This window comes from Carassius auratus, chromosome 22 (assembly GCF_003368295.1).
Source record: "Carassius auratus strain Wakin chromosome 22, ASM336829v1, whole genome shotgun sequence".
Taxonomy (NCBI): domain Eukaryota; kingdom Metazoa; phylum Chordata; class Actinopteri; order Cypriniformes; family Cyprinidae; genus Carassius; species Carassius auratus.
Genome location: NC_039264.1, coordinates 20,705,594 through 20,719,936, shown reverse-complemented (window position 1 = coordinate 20,719,936; position 14,343 = coordinate 20,705,594). Strand labels below are relative to the sequence as shown.

Below are 14,343 nucleotides of genomic sequence, written 5' to 3'. Positions count from 1 at the left end.
ATATATATATATATATATATATATATATATATATATATATATATATATATATATATATATATATATATATACACACACACACACACACACACACACACATCATTAAATTATCATTCAATTATTAACTAACCAAAATAATATTGTTCCTAGTTCAATTATCATGATACACTGATTTTATTTTATACAACATATTTATTGTGAAATTGTGTTACTGTTGTTTGATCCAGTTCATTTTAAATGTATAATTATTAGAAGAACAAAACAAAGACTTTCATAACTACTGTCATATGTCTTATATTTCCAGAAAATATAACAAAACACTTGCGAATAGCTTGTCAAAACATTTACTTCTTCATATTCACTTTATTCTTCCCTTTCATAACACATTCTACAATAGCTTACACAAATATTGTAAAATTATATTAATCTGTAGAATTCAACAGAAAATTGCTTACCCATGGAAATCTGTTGAGTTTAAGATGATTAATGGCTTTTGTATAAATGGCCACAGTATAAAATTAATATCGTATTTATATTATATAAACAAACAAGGAAGGCGTAAGAATACAAAATACATTTATACTGGCAAACAAGATACATTTATTCTGGCAAACAAAACATGAAGAAAGGACAATTGTGGTAAAGTTTTAAGGCAAAAAACGTAACAACTGACAGCATGTTCCCGTTTGAGTGTTTCACAATCTCATTGTTACACAATAAGAACAAGCAGCGGACAGTGATTTGTGTCCACAAGAATATCACAGCACAAAACAGTGTAATGCTTGTTTCACACTGTAAGGGGAGCACAGCATCAGATGTGCTCCATTGAAACCGCAACATAAAATGTGATTTGGCAAGACATGCCACTAACTCTTCTGATGAGAACATTAGTTACAATGGGTGCCAGAAAACATTAGTTATAATGGGTGCCAGAAAACATGCACTGCTAGGTGCAAAAGGCCTTAACAGTATTATACACCAGAAAGAAGCAATGAAAGCGGGACAAATTTGACTAAAAGTAACATTAAAGGTGCAATAAAGTTAGAAAATGAGAAAGTGTACTACTGTTCTTTCTATATGGGAGACTTCTTGGGAGAGTTCTTTTTCCATGCTGAAATATGAAATAAGACAAACCGAAAACAGGTAATAAAGTAAAAACACAGATCAGTAATATCTTCCACCAGTCTAATATTTGTGTTTCTGGTCCATGGTTTTCTTGATCTGTTGATTCTGTGGGGGGGCACACACATTACTGCACTTTGACAAATGAATGAAATGCATTCAGGCAGGAATTCAATCTGTTTTTCATTTAAAACTACAAACATAATGAACTATTTTTACCCACCTTTGATGATCAGCTGTACAGTACCCCGTTCATTTGAGCGTGTGATGAGGCAGATGAACGTTCCTTCATCAGCGTGAGTGAGATCGATGAGTTTGATGGAGAAGTTTCCTCTCTTATACTCGTCAGGGAAAGTTTGCACTCTGTTCTTATACCGTGGGTCCTGTGACTCTAAAGATTCTGTACCTTTAATTAAATCATAAATAGACTGACTAGCTTTGTTTCTCCAAAACACATCAGTGTCTTGAAGTTTAAGATCATGTTGAGTTGAAGAACACGGCAGGAGAACAGAACCACCGATGAAACCCTCTACTGTGACCTCTACTGTGAGCTGCAGAGAGACTGAAAAAACACATACTCTATCTGTAAACACAATCTGACATCCATACAAGTGGTATTTATTTACCTTTTTTAAACTTAGTTCAGATGCTCACCTTTGTTTATCAGCACCGCAAACACAATGATGAAACAGAATCTGCAGAAACAAAACAAAACAAAAAGTTATTTTAGCTTTATTAATCTTAGCTAGTACAGCTTGATATTGGCATCAGGCTTGTTTGAGATGTGCAGAACTGATAACCAGTGATCATGTTGGTTAAAAAAGTTCTAGAAATAGCTGTGATGTCAGTAAAATCGCAAAAACAATGTATGCAAAGTTTGTTTACCAGTTGCACAAACTAAAAGTATGATGGGACCAGGCTTGGACTTTATTTTGTGTTTTGGTTCTGTTTGTGTGCGACAGTCGTCCATGAGGAGGGGCTGACGCACTCTTTTGGCGAAGCTGTGGCCTAGTGGTTAGAGAGTTTGACTCCTAACACTAGGGTTGTGGGTTCGAGTCTCGGGGCAGCAATACCATGACTGAGGTGCCCTTGAGCAAGGCACTGAACCCCCAACTGCTCCCGGGCGCCGCAGCATAAATGATGCCCACTGCTCCGGGTGTGTGTTCACTGTGTGTGTGTGTTCACTGTGTGTGTGTGTGTGTGTGTGTGTGTGTGTGTGTGTGTGTGTGTGTGTGTGTGTGCACTATGGTTCGGTTAAATGCAGAACACAAATTCTGAGTATGGGTCAGCATACTTGGCCGTATGTCACTTCACTTCTTTTAGGTATATTTTATAATTAAAGTTTTGTTTGAATGTTCGCCGGTTCCCGCCGCCTCCTTCCCGAGACTACGAACGTTTGTTACACACTGGATGACTAAATTCAGTACACATTACACACCATATTCTTAAATCAGACAGACAAGCAGAATAGCCCAGAATATGAACATAACCCAGTCAATTGCACTTTAAGCGTAGGCTGTCCCTCATAGAAAGAAAATGCTTAATTAATGGACTAAGACAGTAACATAAAAATGCCAAATTCAGGATACCGTTTATTAAAAAATTTAAAGAATATCCAAAATATTGCATATGTGACATTGATTTTATATAGGCCTAACAGTTTAAGTGTGTTATATATAAGTGTATTACATACTGTATTAAGTGTACATTAGGGCTGCACGATTAATCGCATGTCTCGTCAGTAAAGCTGGTTCTCTGATTAGCGGTAAATGTCCATCACCTACTTTCAAGGGATACGCTTAAAGTGCAATTGACCGGGTTATGTTCATATTCTAGGCTATTCTGCGTGTCTGTATGCTTTATTAAAGGTGTGCACTGAATTTAGTCATCCAATGTTTTACATGTTTTAGTATGTCCCAAAGCTGTACCTTTATAAGAATGCCATTTCGTCCAAGTTCAAAATAAAACTCTATGAACCGCTCTATTGTGAACTTAACTTAAAGTAAACAGGAAGTGTATGTCCGAACTCAGGGAATGCAAATAATTTTGCGAGAGAACTCAAAAAGTTTTGCGAGGGAATGCAAAGTTTCTCGAGTGAATGCAAAAGTTTTGCAAGAGAATGCAAAAAAAAAAAAAAAACTATTTTTTTTTTCTTGTTGCTGATTTCTTCTGAGCGCCACATTAAAAAACCATTAAAAAAAAATATAAATGTTTAAAAAATGAATTTTTTTAATAAATTAATTCTGTACAACTTCTTACCATTGTGCAAATAATATGTAATCATGTAATCTATAAAAAATTGCTGTAGTCTGATTACGAGTATTTTAAAAATTTACACTTATTATGAGTACTTGAGTTATGGAGTCTGATAACGTAGCCCTGCATAGAATTCACTAAATCTTGAAACACCCCTGAAATAATTGCTCTCTTATTAACCTTGACTAAGTAAAAAAAAAAATATATACATATATATGTGGAAATGTGGAAATTTAAATTCTTCTAATATGCTAAATTCCATCTGATTTTTATAAAAATGTACATTAAATAGGTTATAAATATTAACTTCATTGTCAAAATGTATAACTGAATTAAAAGCTTCTGTTTATTTCTCTTAACAATATACTGGATGTTGCATAGGCCTAATTATTCTGTAGATTGCTAAACTCTGAATATGACTTAGCTGTAAATTTTGTTCATAAGGGAGCATCTTCACCCATCTTACCCTACTGGTCAAATATTTAATATGTTAATATTAAATGCATGGTCTCTGTCAATCAAATTACTATCAAAAAATAAGAATTACAGCACATGCATCACGCCGCAAAGACAATACAACGTGCCAATGTGAATAGCTACAACAGATATTTGTGATAACCTGCAACTCGCTAATGGCTATTTAATTAAACCACGATTAATGCATTAATGGCCTTGAGAGGAGTTTGTTTGTTTGTTTACTAAGTTGTTTGTTAATGCCAGTTTAAATAAACCAGGCCAAATACGAGCGAGCAAACGTCCCCGGTTACTCACGTAACCTTAGTTCCCTGAGAGGAGGGAACGAGACATTACGTATGGGGAAATCCATTTCCTCGAAATTATGAAGTCTGATTGAATAACTCTTTTGCTTGCAAATAGCCAATGGCGCCCTCGCCCTCACCTGATTGGCTGACAGCCATCAATATAGGTGACGGTGGGCGCCAAAACCCTCAGAATCTTCCACTGAACGAGAGTAATGAGGCTGGAAGGTTTTTCCACACGGCAGGTTACGTAATGTCTCGTTCCCTCCTCTCAGGGAACTAAGGTTACGTGAGTAACCGGGGACGTTCCCTTATCGAGTCGGTCTCTCGACATTACGTATGGGGAACAATAAAACCCCCGCCGTGTGGGAAATACTGTCCGGCCCAGCTCGCATCGAGCCACAGAAGAGCATAAGCACTAGCTCTTACAGCGCGTTAGCTCTAGGTCGGGTACCGGACCTGGTTGAAACACCTCTTGGCACAGAGCCAAATCAGCTCTTACACCATCGTAATCCAGTGCACCCAGATAAGCAACACTGGTGTGATATGGGGAAAATGCAGCAATATGTTGGTGCTTGGGAATACACTGCCGGCTTATAATGCGGGCATAATAAAGGGACCACATTAGATAGTGAATGAATACCTCAACCGCAGCTATTACAACAATAACTGACGCTGACCTGGTAGAAAGAACCACGGCTAGTGCACGCGCTAGGTAGGGCGTGCCCATAGCTTAGTCCGAAGACTGCTCAACTCCCTCCTCCTGCACTGACAGCACATGTGATGCGAACGAGGGAATGTCCAGATTATAGAATCTCGCAAACGTGTTGCGAGACGACCAGCCCGCTGCGAAACAAATGTCCTGAATAGACATACCTTTCGCCCAACCCCATGACGACGCCAAACTCCTTGTGGAGTGGGCGTGCACCCCGATTGGGCAGGCGGTTCCCCGGGAAGCATAAGCTAGTCGCACAGCCTCCACTATCCAGTGTGATAGCCTCTGCTTCGACAGCGCGCTGCCCTTCTTGGCACCCGCGTAGCAGACGAAAAGCTGCTCTGAAGTTCGAAACTGGCTAGTTCTGTTCACATATGCACGCAGGGCACGCACGGGGCACAAAGCACACTTCTGAGACACTGAATTACTGTCCTCCTCGGGGCAAAATGCTTGAATTGTAACTATCTGAGCTCTGAACGGCGTTGAGAGCACTTTAGGCGAATAACCGCGTTTGGGTAAAAGTCTGACCATACAATCGTCCGGTCCAAACTGCATACACGCGCTGTTCACTGACAGGGCATGCAAGTCTCCCACTCGTTTCCCGCAAGCTAGCGCGAGCAGTAGCGCCGTCTTAATGAGAGCACTTTAAGGTCGCTTAACTCGGCTGGTTCAAAAGGTGGGTTGGACAGCGCACTAAGCACTAATGACAGGTCCCAGACCGGCATCTGACGAAGGCGGGGTGGATTAAGCCGCCTAGCTCCCCGAAGAAAGCTCGTTATCAGGGGGTGCCTCCCCACTGAATGGCCGTCTAGCAAGTCACGAAAAACGGCGATAGCGGCCACGTAGACTTTCACTGTAGATGGGGTACTGCCAGCATCCAGACGTTCCTGTAGGAAGGTCAGAATAATGGAGATATCGCAACTCCTGGGGTCCTCATTTTTGTCAACACACCAGTTAGCAAATACTTTCCACTTCAGAGTGTATAAACGCCTCGTCGAAGGGGCTCTAGCCTCTGCTATTGTCTGCAGCACTCGCTGATATACTCCACGCTGATCTGCCACACATGCAGATCCCAAAGCTCTGGGTTGGGGTGCCATATGGTGCCCCTCGCCTGGGATAAGAGGTCCCTTCTCGGCGGGATCCGCCACGGGGGAAGCCGCGACATGTTCACCAGTTCCGGGAACCACGGCTGGTTGGGCCATTTGGGTGCTACCAGGATCAACGCACATCTCTCCTCCCTGATCTTCTGCAGCACCAGCGGCATTAACTTGACTGGGGGAAAACCATACTTCCGTCCCTTTGGCCAGCGGCTCGACAGCGCGTCTCCCCCCAGGGGGGATGCTGTCAGCGAGAAGTACAGAGGGCAGTGGGCGTTCTCTTGCGACGCAAAGAGGTCGATCTCCGCTTTGCCAAACAGATTCCAGATCATATTTATCGTTTGCGGATGGAGCCTCCATTCTCCATGTACAATGCCGTCCCTGGACAGTATGTCCGCGCCGCAATTCAAGCTGCCCGGTACGTGCACTGCTCGAATCGACAGAAGTACCCTGTCCGTCCATGGCGATTGATGTACGCCACCACCGCCGTGTTGTCCGTTCTGATGAGAACATGACGGTGTTTCACAAACGGAAGGAAACTCTGCAGCGCTAGATGAACCGCTTCCATCTCCAAGCAGTTTATATGCCAGCGCGTCTGGTCCCCTGTCCACGTACCGAATGCTGGTCTGCCATCGCATAGGGCTCCCCAGCCTGATAGTGAAGCATCCGTAGTGACCACTACACGTCTGACCACTCTCCCCATAGCAGTACCCTGCTCGAATATGGTCGTGCCGAACCAAGGCGCCAGAGTCTCGAGACATGAACGCGTTATGATAAGGCGTTCCGTTCCCGCTCTCCACGCCCGCGGCTTCACTCGGCTCTGTAACCAGTGTTGAAGCGGTCTCATGTGTAACAAGCCCAGTCTGCAGACGGAGGCTGCGGCCGCCATCAGACCGAGCAACCTCTGAAACGTTCTTAAGGGGATAGCTCTGCCTTGAACGAAGAGGGCTAGTGTATTTTGAATCGACTGGATTCTCGGCTCTGACAGCTTCGCGGTCATAGAGCGCGAGTCCAGTATCATACCCAGGAATGTGATATATTGGCGCGGCTGCAGTGTGCTCTTCTGAATGTTCACAGACAGCCCCAAACCTGTCAGATGGGCGAGGAGTCTGTGTTTGTGTTCCTCGAGAGCGCTTCTCGACCGTGCGATGACTAACCAGTCGTCGAGATAATTCAGTATGCGCATTCCACTGAGCTTCAGGGGAGCGAGCGCTGTATTCATGCATATTGTAAATACACGGGGAGCCAAAGCGAGCCCAAACGGCAACACTTTGAACTGGTACGCCACACCCTCGAATGCAAAACGCAGGAAGCGCCTGTGATGTGGGGCTATCTGGATGTGGAAGTAAGCATCCTTTAGATCCACTGCAATGAAGTAATCGTCGGGCTGAATGTGCGCGAGGATCTGCTTCACAGTTATCATCTTGAACGTGCGTTTCGCGAGCGCTTTGTTCAGTAATCTCAGGTCTAAGATGGGGCGCATACCTCCGTCCTTTTTCGGAACTAGAAAATAACGGCTGTAGAAACCGGAATTTCTCCGTTCCACGGGCACTATCTCTACTGCTTGTTTGGCCAGGAGAGAGGATATTTCTGCTCGTAGCAGCGGGGCGCTCTGTTCTGACACTTCTGTCATAATCACACCGCCGAAGCGGGGTGGTCTGCGAGCGAACTGGAGCGTATAGCCGCGTTTTATCGTGTTGATCACCCAATAAGATGCCGCGGGGAGCGTCGCCCACGCGCTGAGATGACTCAATACGGATGGTATTAATGCATGCTGCGGCGGGGCGTGTGCGCCAGCCACTGGGGAAGCGTTGACCGTTATATGAGTGGCAGGTGACTCGTTCGCGGCTTCTTGCACGGGAACATACATAGTCACCTCCTCGGGTTTCCCCGAGCTTCCGCTTTGCGAAGCGTCTCTCGGAGGAGAGGCTTCGCTTATGTAGCGGGTAATAGTAGAGGGAGGAAGAAAGCTCTTTTGCTGAGGCATGTAATGCATGTTTATTGAAACAGAACATAGCGGTTTCATTCTCACAACATTCACATCTTTGACGAACTCTGGGCGGGAACGCGCCCTTTTCGCCGCGGGTCCGACGAACACGTCCCGCGCTCTCTTCCCCCTGGCACGAGCATCAGGAACGCTGCTCCTTCTTGCCAGCCGGGCGCCCTTGGCTGCTAGAGGCCGGTTTCGGACCAAAACGGGGCTTCCTGGGCTGCCTCTGGCGGAATGGTGGCTCTGGCTCACGACGCTCTGCCGCGCTCGGGAACGCGCGCCTGGTATTTCCCGCTTGTCGCTGTGCCGAAGAAGATCTGGACCTCGCTGCAGGGGGGGCTTGAGACCGTTTCGGCAAAAGATGAGGCATCATCTTAGACTGCTTGACGGTCTCGGCGTATTTCTCCGACAGAGATTCCACCGCGACACCGAAAAGACCGGTGGGGCTCACCGGTGCATCCAGGAACTGCCTCTTTTCGGCATCGCGCATGCCGGACAGCGTCAGCCACAGATGGCGATGCAGGACCACAAGGCTGCTCATATTGCGGCCGATTCCCTGCGCTATCTTTTTTGACGCCGCGAGAGCGAGATCCGCCAACGTGCGCAGCTTCCTGAGCGACTCTGGGTCCGGGCTTCCCTCATCCAGGGACCCAAGGAGCCGAGTTTGGAAGACCTGCAGGATTGCCATCGTGTGGAGGGCAGATGCTGCATGTCCAGCAGATATGTACGCCTTCTCAGCGATGTGAGCAGTAGCTCGACATGGCTTAGAAGGCAAAGAGGCGGTTTTCCAGCCGGGAGAAGACGCGAGATGGGCCGCGATAGCATCCTCGACGGGAGGCGGTCGCGCGTATCCCAATTTCTCTGCCCCTTCCACCATCGTCAGCAGCTGGGTCCCCTGTGCATGGGCTCGGGCTGAGTAAGGGGAGCGCCATGACCGGGTGAGTTCCTCGTGGACCTCAGAGAAAAAAGGCGCGGGTCTCTGCGGGGCTTCAGCCTGGCGGCCCGCGCCGAGGAAAGAACCGTCCATCCATCTCTTAGACGGCAGCTCCTTGGGGGCTGTCCACTCCAATTCCATATCTGCCACCGCCTCCGTGAGGATCGCCATAAGCTCGGCATCCAGCGAGGCGGGGGCGGCTTCAGACGGGGCCTCGGACCACGCTCCCGGGTCTGAGGCATTAGTAGACATGGCGTCGTCCTCGTCATATCCAAACGAGACCATTTCCCGCGCTTCTAGTGGAGGGCGGTAACTGGCCTCAGAGTATGAGAGGGGATCTTCCACGTGAGGGTGGCGTGGGCGTTGGGCCGACGCCAGTACCTCGACAGAATCCGTCGACGGAGCTCTCTGCAGTCTCCCGGTTCGCGGCTCGACGGCGGCGGACGGGGGAGAGGCAGGAGATACAGGGCCACCGTTACGGGTAACGGCCAGCCTTGCACGAAGGATCTTGATGGGAAGCTCCTCACAGGCACGACATCCGGATCCTTCGAATGCCGCCTCTGCGTGAGCCCGACCCAGGCACAGCACACACTGCTCGTGTGCGTCCGGGAAATCAATGGGCCCACCACACATGCGGCAAAGAGACATTTTAAAAGTAAAATCACCGGAACGCGAGAGGGGATAATTTTCCACAATTTTCCGCTCTGTATGCGTGAATCCACGGCGAAACCAGACTCAAGTGAAGAAAAAAGATTCTGAGGGTTTTGGCGCCCACCGTCACCTATATTGATGGCTGTCAGCCAATCAGGTGAGGGCAAGGGCGCCATTGGCTATTTGCAAGCAAAAGAGTTATTCAATCAGACTTCATAATTTCGAGGAAATGGATTTCCCCATACGTAATGTCGAGAGACCGACTCGATAAGGGAACTTTCACTTTGCACATTTCGCGGCAGATCCGAAATATGTGGGAAGCACGATACGGCTCGTTTTGTGAAAAACCAAGTATCATGTAGAAATTATGAACATACCCGATGATCATGTTGTCCCGAAATAATTAATTTAGCTTATACATAATTTGCGAAAACAGAAGGTATCTAACGCGTTGCCCTTTCCGGGAGGAAGTTGTCATACAGCAAAAAAAAAAAAAAAAAAAAACATCCGGCGATAAGCAAATATATGTCATATATAATCAATAAAAAAATATTAATCAATAAAAAATGTCGAATACGTTTTTCACAAATATAGAAAAAAAAAACAGAGACAGAAGGCTAGACAATTACAAAAAAAAAAGTAAAGAGCACATTTACAGTCACTTCCCGTTCCTCTTTTTGTAACTTCCGGTTAGTCACTGCTAGTGGATCATGGAACTACACCCGATGGCATGTTTCTCCATTCTCCCATATACACCCTTTCAAAAACAGACATGATTTCTACTGAAAAAAAATCATTAAATTGTAACGCAAAGTAAAATATTACCATAACATTTAAAAAAAACGAAAATGTGGAGCTACTTGGACCAGACATGCATGAATTATATACCTATATAAAGTCTGTGTGAATTATTTAAAAGTTTTTTGTTTTGTTTTTATTTTATTTTTTATTGCCAAACATGTAAACATAATCGGGGTGTATGGTTGTATCTCTAACAACATTTACAGTGTGAACTGGGAGTTGCAGTCGCCTTTTCAGTGTTGTGACATATTTCCAACTGAAACAGAATAAAGGCATGTTGACTTGAAGCAGTGCTGCGCAGATCGATCGGTGTATGATGTCAAAGTACGGCGAGGGCGATTAGAGAGTAGATGGCTCATTATTCTTTTGAAACGCTGTTGCGGTACTTTGATGTCATAAACTGATCTATCTTCGCAATGATGTTTCAATTCGAACGCCTATTATTGAATAGGGGGGCAGTTTTTCTATCACACTTCCTCTCCTTCTCCCACTTTAAGCAAACCGTTGGAGGGGTGCGATTAATCAGTTATTATTCTGCCCACTGCTGTTAAACTGACAAAATCGGAGAGGGAATAACATTTGCAGAGACGCTTGAAACCAGAGTTGCATTCTTTGATCTTTGGAGCTTTCAAAAGATGTATTCGACAGATGGCGGTTAACGAGATTAGACGCTTGCAGTCGGGGACGTAGTTGAAATGGAGCAGTCAAGCTGGACACTTTCAGCTCTATCACAGATGAAGTGTATATAATGCAGTATTGTGCAATATAATACACAGACGTTTCTGAAACGTTTTCATGAGCAACAGAAACACTTTTTACAACTCTGATCGGAAACGAACAATGAAATGTAATTTTCTACCTAGATTGTGTTTTATTAACGTCTACACCTAGCTCGGCTAGCGTGATTTCACAAAGTACAACATGTTCCTGGATCAATATCCTTGTTGATCCTGGAACAACATTTCCAATCAACCAATCAACCAATCAGAACTGAGATATAACTTTTCAGAAAATATCTATTTTAGGCTTACAATCAGAGTCAGGTGCTTCTACACCCTTGTTAATCAGCTATTATTTCCCACTGATTTTAGGAATAAATGATGGGTAAGGTTAGGTTTAGGGGTAGGGATTGGGATTGGGTTAATTCTATATTTTTGGACAGTAATGTTGATCATCAGAAGATGTTGATCCAGTAACATGTCTTACTTGGCAAAATCACGGCAACCACCTAGCTCAACCCTAAACCTACCTCCTTCAAAACAAAACCACATTTGCATGATGTCGCAACTGAAAACGTGTGTAAAACGCTAGGCGCGCTCTCCTTATTTCCAAAGCACTCTGTAATCTGTGCTAGGGCTCCAGTGGCGTCTGCTGTTGCTGGGCAACCATGACCCACTCTCCATGAAGACGCAGAAGTTTCAGCAAAGAATAAATTGATTTCTAGCACTAAACATCAGGCGGCAAGGAAGTCAACCAGAAGTTGAAGTCGGCTGGGTGCCGCCATCTTGTAGCAGAACTTCACTTGTGTTAGCATCCCATTGACCTCCCATTCATTTTGGCGTCACTTTGACAGCGAATAACTTTACATCTGAGGCGTTTAAAGACTCCAGTTGTCCATTATTTATTTATAAAGATACACGACAATGTATAAAGGGCTCCATTACCTTCTATGTTACATTATGGCCCGTATAAACAGTTTTTGTAAAAATAGGCTAACAATTGCGTCATAACCACTCGACTCTCTGTCACATTACTGTACAGACAGGAGGAGAAGCTCGCAGGCAATTAACTTAATATGGCGTACTGGCGTTACATTTTAAAATACTATACAAAATAATTAATCAGAAAACTTACTCCTGCTCACTCACGCCAAAGAACTCCCCGCTCAAGCTCGCCGTCTCTGCAAGATTAACGATGGCAGTTTGCACGCACAGCTACTAGAAGATTTACATCTGGCAGACAGGTTGCTGACGTCATCAAGCTTAGTTTGAGTCTGCGCGTCAGAAATGGAAGTGCTAAAAAACGCTAAAAACGGGCATCACTTGTCTCAATTGAGTTCCAATGGGGTCGCTGTCCATTTCTTTTACTGTCTATGCTAAACATCCCGTTCAGTAGCTCTGCTAATAGATTCATTTAAAAAATGGCTATCCTTGTACAGCTATGATCATCTTTTTCTCCATCTTAGCTTTCAGTATGTTCCGGGAAAGGATGTGAATGACTAGCGGTGCACTTGCTGCGACCTGAAAAGTTTAGATGTTTCTAATTTAATTTTCTACCTGTTAGATTGTGTTTTATTTACGTCTACACCTACACTCTCAGAAAAAAAAGTACAAAACGGTACCTTTAAGGAACAAAAGCTTTATACCTTCTAAGGGCCAATACTGTACCTTTTAGGATCAATAATGTACCTTAGACAAAGGTACAATAAAGTACCTCTGGAAAAAGGTACAATTTTGTCCCATTAAGGTACCACCCCAGTGATAAAGCCATTTTGTACCTTTAGGTGGCAAAAAAGTTCCTTTTTATTCCTTAAGGAGTGAAAGAAAATAAAGGCAAACAACAACTAACTGAATTTTAGACATTTATTTTAGTCCTTAAATGGAAAACAGTTTAATTCACAGATTCAATTATAATTCATCTCACAACCATACAATGTAACAACCCAAAATAAAATGTAACAATGTTTAGGATGTCATGTCTGATATAAAAAAAAAACAATAAAGGGGGGGGGGGGGTGAAATGCTATTTCATGCATACTGAGTTTTTTACACTGTTAAAGAGTTGGATTCCCATGCTAAACATGGACAAAGTTAAAAAAATTAAGTTGTACGTTTGAAAGAGTATTTCTGTTCCAAAAATACTCCTTCCGGTTTGTCACAAGTTTCTGATAGTTTTTTTCGAGTATGGCTCTGTGTGACGTTAGATGGAGCGGAATTTCCTTATATGGGTCCTAAGGGCGCGTCTGCCGGAAGAGCGCGCTCCCGTATAGCAGAGCACTGAGAGGCTGAGCACAGACAATCACTGATCAGAGCGAGAGTACTCCAATATTTACCCGTGTCTTGTTGCTTCTCTTGTCCCAAAACCATCTCGGGTCATTTATTTCACCCGTGCGTTTGCGCTTCACAGAACGTGCAGGCAAAGCATAATCATGATCCATAACTAAGTTATAGATTGAGGTTAAAATACGAATATAAACAATATAAATATAATAGTCTCGATAAAGGCTACTACTTTTTCTTCTGCGTCTCGTCTTTGTTTCTGTTCACCTTTGTATTTGGCGATTCCGCAGGAAGTTAGATAAACTTGAGGGGTCAAAGTTTATATGACGTCATAGACGGGCGACAAAACGGAAATAAAGAAACGTGCCGTGTCTTCGAATTAAACTATAATTTTCTCCGGATTTGAAAGTTCGTGGAAACTGTCGGGATGATGTAAGTACACAACAAAAATATATATATAACATAGATATAGTGATTTCTGCTATTTTTAAAGCAGAAAAATTACATATTGTGGCTTTAATTAGAAGCACCACAAAATAATTTTCATCTTTAATAGGGACTATTGAAAAGACATTTAGAAGTTTCTTTTAAAATGCAAAGTTGAAATGAACTTTGTCATGTTAATATCGACACACACTTGTGATCTTCATGCTCACTTGGGCCAATAAAGGAAATGTGCAAAGATGGCAAGTGTGGGTATTTGGACCGTACAACAGTTTAAGAAACAACAAATGCTGTGCAAATGATAACAACAGGAATGTTTGATAAAAGGGACAAACTATCAAACTACCTGCCTCTGCAGCTTTCTGTCTTCTCCATTTCTGAAGGAATACCTCTCCACAAACACCACTGGGGTGACTGCTTCATTTACGTCTTTTCAGCTAAAAAATTAATACAAGGGAAAAGAAAATAAAACAGAATTATTTACAGAATGTTAATAGTGATCTGTGAGCACAGTAAATGTGATTACTGTGAAATGTCATATAAAAGCACATTAAAACATTACCATTACAGTGGTTC

The 14,343-nt window shown here is 43.8% G+C and overlaps 1 protein-coding gene across 2 annotated transcripts; it reads right to left on the bottom strand.

Moving 5' to 3' along the window:
- Positions 1-148: 148 nt before the first annotated feature.
- Positions 149-14,156, bottom strand: LOC113039978 (CD276 antigen homolog). 2 transcript variants are annotated; one of them, XM_026198163.1, is made up of 4 exons: positions 14,114-14,156; positions 1,777-1,817; positions 1,346-1,684; positions 149-1,230 (listed from the first exon to the last, which is right to left on the bottom strand). In XM_026198163.1, the coding sequence occupies exons 1-4, from the start codon at positions 14,140-14,142 to the stop codon at positions 1,025-1,027; spliced, it is 615 nt and encodes a 204-aa protein (XP_026053948.1). In that variant the 5' UTR covers positions 14,143-14,156; the 3' UTR covers positions 149-1,024. The 2 variants fall into 2 exon arrangements, with proteins under 2 accessions (XP_026053948.1, XP_026053949.1); XM_026198164.1 differs by lacking the exon at positions 14,114-14,156 and adding an exon at positions 9,901-10,018 and having other exon boundaries at positions 157-1,230.
- Between the last annotated feature and the right edge of the window lie 187 nt (positions 14,157-14,343).